The 12,308-nt window shown below is 36.3% G+C and overlaps 1 protein-coding gene across 3 annotated transcripts in view; it reads right to left on the bottom strand.

The window, feature by feature from the left end:
• rbms2a (RNA binding motif, single stranded interacting protein 2a) overlaps window positions 1–12,308 on the bottom strand; it is a 37,668-nt gene that overhangs the window by 13,551 nt on the left and 11,809 nt on the right. For 2 of the 3 annotated variants that reach the window (XR_012386916.1, XM_073916224.1), the window contains exons 2-3: window positions 8,488–8,645; window positions 863–921 (exon numbers count right to left, since the gene is read on the bottom strand). Coding sequence is in view for 2 of the 3 variants with exons in the window: in XM_073916224.1 (XP_073772325.1) it covers window positions 863–921; window positions 8,488–8,645 (217 nt within the window). In the remaining variant the exon portion in view is untranslated. The remainder of the gene's footprint in view (window positions 1–862; window positions 922–8,487; window positions 8,646–12,308) is intronic. The other variant, XM_073916225.1, reaches the window with a different exon arrangement.

The following is a 12,308-nucleotide window of genomic DNA, read 5'->3' as shown; positions in this document are numbered from 1 at the left end:
TTGCATCTTCTGCCGTCTTTGGGTCGTTTTCACACCACACTGCTGGCTTTGGTCCAAACCAGTTGAAACAAACCAAAATGCAGTCATCTGACAAAATCCACATCTCTCATTGGCCAGATGTTGTTGAACATATTTCCTAAACTGCTTATTGATTGGTCAGAATTCACGTGCGGGAAAATGCCAATGAACTCCAGCAGGAACACAAAACCGGCAGACACAAAATGTCGTTTTTACTCTGCAAGGACGACTGATTGCATCCCTGCTTTAGACAAACTATACATTTCGAGAATGAAGCCCGGCAGGAAAACAGTGTTTAATGCATCGCTCATCACTTCAGGAGGAGGCGTGAATTAATTTAGCTAAACTGCGACATGCTCATCTTGCGGAAATATTACCAACATCAGGTAATGTTTTCCCCCCTCTCTCTCTCTGTTGGTAAAGCGCTGTCAACAAATATTTTTCCTCCATATCCCATAATGCACAGCGCATCGGCCTACGGCAGCTGGATTAGTCCAAAAGGTGCAGTACCACAGTTGGACCTGTTTTAGTACGGATCATATTCTCACCATAAACAAACCTCTCCAGGGTTCGTTTGAAAGCATACCGAGACCACCTTTTCAAGCAGGTCTCGGTACGCTTATTTAATCCGCTTTTGGTGCGCACTCGAGTACGATTGCTGCATTCTCACCTGCCCGAACCAACCGAAAGGGAAAACAAACTCTAGTGTGATTCAATCAAACTAAATGAGGCAGGTGTGAAAGCGCCCTAAATTGCCAAAATAGACAGACGTCCGCACATCGCGGTCAAACACTGTAAACTGCAAATCAATCCTCTGAGAACGTATTGATGTGCAGTTTCTCACCTTTGCATTTGTTGGTAGTTTTATCCAGAATGGCCTTGGTGGACACGATCTTTCCATACCTACAAAACACAAAAAACTCTGTTAAACGTCAGTCAGCGCCACATACGCTGTGAAACAGAGGTAAACAGTGAGGACTGCTGTAATAGTGATGGCACTGTTAGGACTTTCTTTTAATTCTCAGCCCTTTAAAATCTGTTTTTAATCATTTTTATTTTTTGATTCAGGGCGGCACGGTGGCTCAGTGGTTAGCACTGTGGCCTCACAGCAAGAGGATTGCTGTTTCGAGTCTCAGCTGGGTTAGTTGGCATTTCTGTGTGGAGTTTGCATGTTCTCCCTGTGTTGGCGTGGGTTTACTATAGTGGAATTGATTAACTAAATTGGCCGTAGTATATGAGTGTGTGTGAATGAGTGTGTATGGGTGTTTCCCAGTACTGGGTTGCAGCTGGGAGGGCATCCACTGCGTAAAACACATGCTGGAATAGTTGGCGGTTCATTCCGCTGTGACGACCTCTGAAATAGAGACTAAGCCGAAGGAAAATGATGAATGAACAGAAAAATCATTGGCTTTATTCACAAAAAAATGGATTTAAACATATTCATTTTCTAAAAGGGGTGCGCTCATTTATACTGTGTTTATTAAATGTATATTTTTATCACAATGTTTTTATTATATTTTTAAACACGTCTGTAATCATTTGTTTTATACTGTGAAGTCACTGGTGTTTGGCAGGCAGCGTGTTTTTGGCTCTGCTTCACAGGAGTACAGCAAGTGTCAGAACTTACACAAGACTAGCAGTTAATCCAACATGAGTCATTTCTACAGCATTTACTCAAGTAAACACACACACAAACACACACACACACACACACACAGACACACACAGACACAGACGGTGAATGTGTAATCAGACTCAATGCTGCTGTTTTATGTTCAAATTGAGGCGCCTGAAGACAAAAACTATTTGTTCTGGGTTTTTCTACACCACACCTGCTTGTCTGACTGTGTTTGTGTGAGTATCAATGGGTGTCTGTCTGTCTGTGTGTGCGTGCATGCGTGCGTGCGTGCGTGTAGTTTTTTTTTTATTCTAAATTTTGAGTTAAACTTCTTTAGAAGCAATTAACAAAACACGAATTAAAGCAGTGACTGTACTATCACCTGTATTCCTGTAAAATTATTTCTTAATGGGATTTTATTATTTCTTAAATATTATTATTATTATTATTATTATTATTATTATTATTATAACTATTATTATTATTATTTCTAATAATATTGACTTTAAATTGTTTTAAAAATGTAAAAAATAAAATAAATAAATGAATAAATAAATAAAAATACACGTTTTTATTCAGCCAAACTAAAAGAAGACAAATATAATAGAAAATACTGTGAAAATGTCCTTGCTCTGTTAAACAGCATCTGGGAAATAAATAAACAAATAAATAAACAATAAAAAATATTCTTAAATTAAATTAATAAAAATATTATTTAAAAAAAATAAATAATAATGAAAATTAAAATAAATAATTCAACAATTAATTCAATAAATAAGTAATAATAATAATTACAATAATAAAAATAATAATAAATGAATAAATAATAATTAAATAATAATAATAAAATAAATAATAATTATTATTATTATTTAATAATCAATTAAATAAATAGGTAATAATAATAAAAACAATAATAATAATAAATGAATAAATAATAAAATAATAATAATAATATTAAAATAAACAATAATAATAACGATAATAATAAATAATAATTATTATTATAATAAATAAATAAATAATAATATTTTTAACCTAAATAAACAGAAATAAAAGTTTTTTTTGTTAAAAAAGTTAATTATTATAAACTGGACACCAGTGTAATCTGAAAACTTGCTTGCTTGTTTTCTAAATTAATTTGCATTTAACCAGATTATTGATCCACAAAGTAATTTCCCTCCTTAAGCACAATCTGCATACAAAAACACATTGAGTACTATCTGTGAAAATACACAGTGTTCACTGCAGGATTATGAAACAGGCGACTGTCATCTGAATGTTTCCATAGCCTAAATATGGCAGCGCTGATGTTTGTGGAAAATTGGCATTAGATGTGCAGGTTTTTCTCTCAGAAGTGTTTGAGTTTTCTTTCGCAGAATCAGCATTTCAGCAGCTCTCTGTCCCACATCTGAACTGAACTGAAGAATGTGTCTGTTTAAACATTAATGACAGCCTCCAAACAAGAGCCGTCCTGACTTGCAGAAGACAAACCAGTTCTCAGCCTTCACAAATCTCACAATTTACACCATTTACTGACTTACTTACCCAGTAATCAAAGCCCAAACACTCATGTTCCGCAGGATTAGCTTTGACTTGCAAAGTTAAAGAGATAGTTCACCCAAAAATAAACATTTTCTGTTCATTGACTCACCCACAGGTCATCCAAGATGTCCTTTTGTCTTCAATAGATCATTAAAGAAGATGTTTCACTGAACTTGTGGTGAGTCTTTTATTAGCAGTGAAGGAGTAGATTTAAAATAAATGCATTCAAACAACACAGGCTCATTGTAAATACGTACCCCTGTCTACATTTATAGAGAGCGCGAAATATGTACCCAGAGGTACGTCTGGCTGCATTTTGTCTGTAAAAAAATCCCTACGGGCTGATATGATGCCTCCGACGGCTTCTGTTCCTTTACTTGCTACAACCGACCGCTTACCTCCATGTGGACAGCTTTTCCGGTGTAATCAGTTTGCCCAATAGCTCGCCGCGTACACCGATGAACTTGAAAGACGGAGCGGAGTTGACTGCAATGACAGGTTTCAAGTGCATCGAAGAACGGTTCCAGAAACCAGGTAAAACAAAAGTGAACAATAAATAAATTAACAACAGGCTGAAAACATGGTGAAATCACGCGGCTGCGACAGCTTTTCTTTTTCCAGATTGCTTTTGAAAACACTATCGGTTGGGTTCAGAGACGGGGTCGTGGGTCAGTCAGTCAGTCAGTCAGTCGACAACAAGCTGGCCCTGTTGGCTGAAGTGTACCCAGGTCTACATTTCTGGGGACAGTGAAATACGTAACCGGGAGTACGTCTGCTTGCAGTTTTTGTTTCTACAAATCCACCAGAGGGTGCTGTACACGCTTTTTGATGATCACAAAATCCCTTGCGCGTCCTCTTCTTGCATAAATTCACCAGAGGGCCCAATATACACTTTAGCCAACAAGGCCAGCTTGCTGTCGACTGACCCACCCACACACCGCCTTCCCTAAACCCAACCAATAGTGTTTTCAAAAGAAATATAGAAAAAGACAAGTCGCTGTGACCCCCTAATTTCACCATGTTTTCAGCCTGTTGTTTATTAAATTATTTATTTATTTATTGTATTTTTACCTGCTTTCTGGAACTGTTATTCGCTGGACTTGAAGCTTGTTTTCGCGGTCAACCCTACTCCACATCCCAAGTCCATCAGCGTACTCAGCAAGTCACTGGGCAAGCTGGTAATTCTGCAGCCAGAAATGCACCTCTGGGTACATAATTCGCGCTCTCCAGAAATGTATATACGGGTATGTATCTACAATGAGCCTGCATTTATTTTATAAATCACCAAGGACCACAGATTCAACACAAAAATCATCCTTAATATTCTACTGAAGGAAAAAAACACATCTTGGATGACCTGTGGGGGTGTAAATTGAAAGGAAACGTTGATTTTTTTGGGTGAACCATCCCTTTAAGAAGATTTTTAGCTAAATAAATAGACATTTGCTGATGTTCAAAGTTTATAATAGACATTTTTACTGCCCACTCTCTGCATGGTCAATTAATAGGAAAATTTTCATTTTTGGGTGAACATTCCCTTTGAAATTAAATAAATGAAAAAAATAAATAAATAAAGATCAATATATAATAACGAATATGGATCTTTTAGATAACTGTTAAAACGCATGACCATTCAGTTGTGCTTAATTTTCCAATAATTCAACAGAACAAGAGTCAATTATGTCAATTATATTATAACATCTGAAATAAAGTCTCGTCGTATTGGCGGTTCATTCTGCTGTGGCGACCCCTGATTAATAAAGGGGTTAAGCTGAAAAGAAAATGAATGAATGAATGAATGGGATCCTATTGCATTTTATACTAAAGTTGATTTTTAAAAACCCAGAAATGAATGAAATCTATTGGTTTAAAGGATTTTGGGCAGTTGTGAGTCTTTTATGTGATCAAATAAGACTGACAAGATTTTACTGACAAACTATTATTATAGTACAGTACAGTTAAGTACAGTATCCGCTTGTTAAGTGGTGACGTGTTGGTGACGTATGTATACTGTTTCCGGGTCTAAGCCGCCATTCATTTGAGCGGAGAAATCATTCGTTTATGATCATGTTTTATTCCTATCACACATTAAAGTTAATTTTATATAGAATCATAGTGTACACAACAATCTCTGGGCTTGCTGCATAACAAATACCAAAAATTTAACAATTTATAAAAAAATAATCACTTTCTGGTCATCGGATATTAGGCATGGACATATATACTGCGATCGTGATTTTTGAAAGCCTTAAATCGCTTTGTAAACGTTTATTATTGCCATTTCATGAGTCTCCCCATTCAGTTGAATAGAGCGCTTGGACCCGGAAGCCGCTTCGCGTGACGTCACACTTAACAAGCGGATTGTCTTCAGTACATTGTTACAATAACAATGATGTAGAGCTAAATTACTGCTACTAAACTTCCATTAAATATATAAACATATTAGGTCAATCACTCTCATTTAATTATTTCCCAGATGATGTTTAACAGATTCAGGAAATTTTTTTACAGTATTTCCTCTAATATTTTATCTTCTGGAGAAAGTCTTGTTTGTTTTATTTTGGCTAGAATGAAAGCAGTTTTTAATTGTTTTAAAGGCATTTTAAGGTCAATATTATTAACCCCCTTAAGCAGAACAAACCACTGTTATACAATGACTTGCCTAATTACCCTAACTTTACCCTAATTAACCTTTACAAGTTTCATTAACCTTAATGAGTTTCATGTCATCGTTTTCGAAAGCCGTGCCTTACACGAAAAAGCCCCCGAAAAGACAAACTAAACATGACAGACAACACAATCTCAATGAACACTTGATGCTTGCTGTAAACTACAAGCTGCATTATTTAAAGGCATTTGCTATGACAATAATAGGATCTTCTGTTGTCAAGTTTAGGTTTCCTTTTTAATTTTAAGATATTTTCTTTGAAATTGTCCCTCATCAACATTAAAATAATCATCCTTAATATATTTAAAGAACATAATCACTGAGGTGAAATCAGATGTTCAGAACATACTGTTTAAAATAATACCCTACTTTAAGCTGAATACTAGTGTCTTGAAGAATATTTAGTCTATTATTATTTACTGTCATCAATAAATCAGTTATTTTAACTATTATGTTTATAAATGTGCTGAAGAAATCTGCTCTGTTAAACAGAAATTGGAGGAAAAACATACAGGGTGGCTAATAATTCAGACAGTATAAACACTCGCACACTGAATTTAATTTTAATCACAGACCGAAATAAATTCTCTCATTTCTTCATCACAAGTCATTCCAGGTCAAGAAAATGAAGCATTTCCTTTCTGCTGCTCCTGTTTGATTAATGTCTCCTGAATTCACCCTCATGTTTCCTCTTTTCAACCGCAAATGGCTCCAGTTCAAACCTCGGAGCCGACTGTCGTATGCGCAACAAAACAAACCATGCTGCAGACTGTACACACATTATCAAGCAGACAGACTCAGTGTGCTTATGTGTGCTTGTGTCCGGTCAACTTTACAGATCAAATGATCGAAGCAATGGGTCTGCTGATGATTCTGAAACACTTTACTTGAAGAGGTGTTCATAAGACTGTCATGAAACCTTTATAATCAGGATGTGACACATTTGAGAGTTTATGCATGCTTATGACAAGTGTTATTAAGTGTCATTCAGTCTGTTATGTCATTTTAAGTGCAAAGATGATCTTGTTTTTTATGACAACTTGACATAAACAAATACTTCCCTACCTGCTTTTGTCTTTGTCATGAAAACTTCACACTTCAAACACATCTGAACTTGTCATATATCCATCATAAACATGATTGTTGTAAGGCCATTATAAATGTGTATAATGATGTTTTAACTCATTAAAATCGTAGTTACAATCTGATTGACAAGCCTTAATCGTGTTATTAAATGGAGAAAATAACTGATAAAATGTAGTATTTTTTAAAACTAATATTAACATGGAATCTGAAATAAATCGGTTGATTTTAGTGCACTAACTAGGGTTTACTAATGAGACTTTGATGCACAAATGATGAGAATTTAATGCACGAATGAAGCGAATTTGAAGCACAAACGAATCGGATTTAATGCACGAATGAAGCGAATTTGACACAAATGAAGCGAATTTAATGCATGAATGAAGCGAATTTGACACAAATGAAGCGAATTTAATGCATGAATGAAGCGAATTTGACGCACGAATGAAGCGAATTTGACGCACGAATGAAGCGAATTTGATGCACGAATGAAGCGAATTTGACGTACAAATGAAGCTAATTTAATGCATGAATGAAGCCAATTTGACGCATGAAGCAAATTTGACGTACAAATGAAGCGAATTTGACGCATGAATGAAGCGAATTTGACGCACAAATGAAGCGAATTTAATGCATGAAGTGAATTTGACGTACAAAGCGAATTTGACGTACAAATGAAGCGAATTTAATGCATGAATGAAGTGAATTTGACGTACGAAGCAAATTTGACGTACAAATAAAGCGAATTTGACGCATGAATGAAGCGAATTTGACGCACAAATGAAGCGAATTTAATGCATGAATGAAGTGAATTTGACGTACGAATGAAGCGAATTTGACGCACAAATAAAGCGAATTTAATGCATGAATGAAGCGAATTTGACGAATAAAGCGAATTTGATGTACAAATGAAGCGAATTTGACGCACGAATGAAGCGAATTTGACGCACAAATGAAGCGAAATTAATGCATGAATGAAGTGAATTAGACGTATGAAGCGAATTTGACGTACAAATAAAGCGAATTTAATGCACGAATGAAGCGAATGTGACGCACGAATGAAGCGAATATGACGCACAAATAAAGCAAATTTAATGCATGAATGAAGCGAATTTGACGCACAAATGAAGCAATTTCTTGACGTGCTAATGAAGTTAATTTGACGTGGGAACAAATCTAATTTGATGTGCTAATGAAGCAAATTTGACGCACGAATGAAGCAAATATGATGCGCAAAAAAATCGAATTTGAATGGCGAATGAATCAAATTTGATGTCCAAATGAATCGAATTTGACGTGCAAATAAAGTGAATTTGACGAATAAATTAAACAAATTTGATGCGCAAATTACGCGAATTTGACGCACAAATGAAGTAAATTTGACATGCGAATGAAGTGAATTTGACGCATGAATGAAGCAAATTTGACACACGAATAAAGAAAATTTGATGCGCAAATTAAGTGAATTTGATGTGCAAATGAATTAAATTTGACTGCAAATGAAGCGAATCTGACGTATCGCAAATTAAAGGAACATTATTATCCTGAGACTTACGGCTGGCAGAGCTTCACCAAGTCCTGGTCAGTGGTGCCAGGATGAAGGCCGCGGATGTACAGGTTGGTTTTGCTGAGCTGTTCTCCTGCAATACTGCTGCTGCTACTGTTGGGACTGGACAGCGCCATCTGCTGGCTGGAGGACACATAGGCTTGCTGCTGAAGAGGGAAAACAAGGGAAAAGATGTTATTACTGATATAGAGAAATGATACGTCAAAATTAGTTTAATTAACGATTATACATTTAACGATTGTACACATGTAGTAAAATCAATATGAAATTAGCACTTAAATTCAAGTCTTGTGAAGAGATATGCTCATTTTATACAATAAATGGTTTTAATTTAGGCCTTTAAAGCAACTGTAACACATCAAGTTTACACTGAAGTCTTTATGATGTTTTTAGTGACCTGGGGCTTACAGTGGAGAGACATACTTCTCAATCTCTGCCTGTTATTACAAAAATAGTTTCATTTTCTGTAAAAACAAACAAAACATTTGGTAATATATGCTTATTACACAGTTACTTGCCAGTTACTTGACACAAAACATTGTTCTGAGCTGTAATAGTTTATTAATTCTTTAATTAAACGCAAAGATGATAGAAACAAAAACAACTGATGGAGTATACACTAACCTGCGCATTATTCAGATACAAGATGGAGCCAAACAGTCATAAACACAACAGAAATTAAAACAGACGGAGTATACACTAAAACAGCAGCGTGACAGACAAGCAGACACACAGAATGTGGAGGTAAGCATTTGGATGTGAAAGTATTCACTGAGGGTCAAGGTTATTCTCAGTTTCCAGATGAGTGTGTTATTTAGCGGTTGTTATTCGGGAATAACTCAAGGCACAACTGACCAATCAGAATCGAGTATTCCTGAAAGCTGTGCAAAAATACCAGATAACAACCCTTTCACCGACTGATAACATGTGAAACAAGTGAAAATTCCACAGTGTCTATTGTTTGTTGTCCAAATAAATCAAACCATGTGAAAGCACCCTCAAACACAGCAGATAAATCTAGATATTTAGAGCAGTGGGTCACATATAACAGTGATCATTACACATTTACAGCCGTGTCCTAATACTAAGGTTAATCTGAAGAAAAAGTCAACTCACCCCCCAAAACCCCCACCACAATCATGTTGCAACATCCCATGCTTTCACACTCCTCTGCCTCTCAGTTTGTTGACTTAACCTTTCGTTTTCTCCATCCAATAACAACATTAAGCAACCTTCACATGCCTGCCAACACAAATGTGAAGGACAGCTCATCGTGTAGTTCATCTGGGCCTGAGTTTAAAGCGTGCGTGTTTCAGGCTGAGACGGAGAAATCAGGACACAGACACAGGTAATAAAGCTGTCAGAGAGCACCCCACTGAGCCAAAACACTGAGAGGATGAAGACGAATGTACAGCTGAAGTCAAAATTATTCACCCTTCTGTGATTCAGGAATTTTTTTAAACCCAGGCTCATTCTGAAAACGTAATCCCGTGGACGTTTCTGGAGACCGCGAATTACGTCGCGGGAGGTATGTATTTTTGCAGTTTTTGCGAATCCGCGAGAGGCCGCTGTGTGCGCTTTTTCGTATCTCAAATGTCTCTCGCGAGTGCAGTTCGCGCATGAACCCACCAGAGGTCACTGTCGACCGACTGAATGATTGACTGGGTGACCGACCAATCGACTGACCCACCCTCCTCCTTCCCTAAACCCAACCAATTATACAGACTGACCCGGCCACTCGCTTACTTCTCTAAACCCATCCAACAATTTACAAAAGCCGTCCAGAAAAAAGAAAAGCCTCCGTCTGATTTTTACCACGTTTTCGGATTTCGGAAAACAGGCCATCAGTATTCTGTAAATGGATAGGTTCAAATATTCCTTCCCAGTTGTCAAAGAAATCATTTGTTCCTTAATGATATTTTGTAAAATTGTAATATAAACATCAGTGTAAACCTATGACTGGTGGAAAAACATTTCTGTAATTGTGTATCTGGGTCTCCTTTTGCCATGGCCTCTTAGACTTTAAAGGGTCAGGTAACACCAAAACACATGTGTTGAGCTGTTGACAGTGGTATATGTGTCCCACACTGTTAAAAACACTATTAGGACACCTATATTTCACTAAAAAGTGTAAATTGTTGATTGTTAATTGTTGAAATTGTTTTTGCGTTATTTCAAGCAAATTCGTACTTCCGGTTTGAAACGAATTTTTGAAGCTGAACAAGTGTGATGCATTAATGCATGAGTAAGGCTTGGTTCAAACCAATCAGCGCGCTCTATTGTGCAACTTCATTAATATTCATTACTGTCACAGTGTTTAGACGACAGAGACGCCACGTTGTGTTGGCAAAACAATCGTGAAGTGTTGCTTTTATAGTTTGCTGCAGTGAAGTTTTGTTTTCATTTTCTCTCTGTGAGAGCTCAGCTGGAGTCACGTATGGTTTAACAGTGTACGCGACGCTCCACAACAATAACTTACGTGTCTAAGGAGGATTATTGTTTACCTGAGAGCTGTTCTCATCTGCAAACGCTGAGATCCGGATTCGCTTTAGTCTCCTCTTAATACAGTAAAACATACACTAGGTAATAGTTGCATAACAGATGCTCTTTACTGCAAAATCAAAACACCCCAAACGTATTTTCACTACCATGGAAAACATTACAACAAACTCAAGGAACCAGTCTGCACTACAAAGAAGAGAAAGTACTTTTCTACTGAAAGCATCAGACATTTTTCATGATTACTGTAGACAAAGAGCAGCACATTAAGCAAACGGAGCATCTCTCTCCGCTTTAGCACATGACATGATGTATGAGGACTCTGGAAAACTCCGGAAAAGCTCCTGACGGGGTTCAGAAGAGGATAAAGTGAGCATCTGACTGCACACAGCACCAGAGGGTGACAAATCATGACCTGATGGTTGCCAGATCCAGAAGCTCAAATTAAGGGTTAAGGGGCCGACAGGAACCTGCTTTAGGTGTAATAATAAAGTCTCTCTGCTTTTCTAAAGCTTCTCAGGCTTGTGCTTTAAAGAGCACCAATTATACTAGTGTTAAATCAATTTGGGGTTTTTAAGGCTGATGCCAATATCTTGGAAAGCAGGGTGGTTGATGACTGATATTTAACTGATATAATTTATTTGAATTAATAATTTGATTCAAATTGTATTATGTTTAAAATAATTGGAAAGTGGATTAAAAAAGCAGATCCTTGAAAAATGACAAATATCAGCTGATATATCGGCCTTGGCAATATATCGGTCAACCAATAAAGTATACCCCCTTATACAAAATGCAATCCTGGTCTTGTGTTTTCCAGAATTAATGGTGGACAGGACTGTTCAAAAGCTGATGCCAATATCTTGAAAAGCAGGGTGGTTGATGACCAATATTTAACCGATATAATTTATTTATATTTAATAATTTTTATTACATTTAAAATAATTTGAAAATAGATTAATAAGATACTTGAAAAATGACAAATATCAGCTGATATATCGGCCTTGGCAAAATAATGGTCAACTAGTATGTTTGAAGGCTAATGTCAATATCTTGGAAAGCAGGGGAACAACATTTAGCCGATATAATTTATATTTTAATTAATAATTAAATTAAATTACATTTTAATTTAATTAATAAAATCAGCTTGATATCGGTTATTGACCACCTTAAGATATCAAACAAATTCAGAGAACACCAAACACTTGCATCTTCTAGTATTGCATCTTCTAGGTATATAATAGGAGGTATATGATAGTTTATATTAGTTGTCGACGGAAATATCAGCAAGACCAATATATAAGCCGATA

Source organism: Danio rerio, chromosome 11 (genome assembly GCF_049306965.1).
Source record: "Danio rerio strain Tuebingen ecotype United States chromosome 11, GRCz12tu, whole genome shotgun sequence".
Classification (NCBI taxonomy): Eukaryota; Metazoa; Chordata; class Actinopteri; order Cypriniformes; family Danionidae; genus Danio; species Danio rerio.
This window is presented reverse-complemented; position numbering and strand designations above follow the sequence as displayed.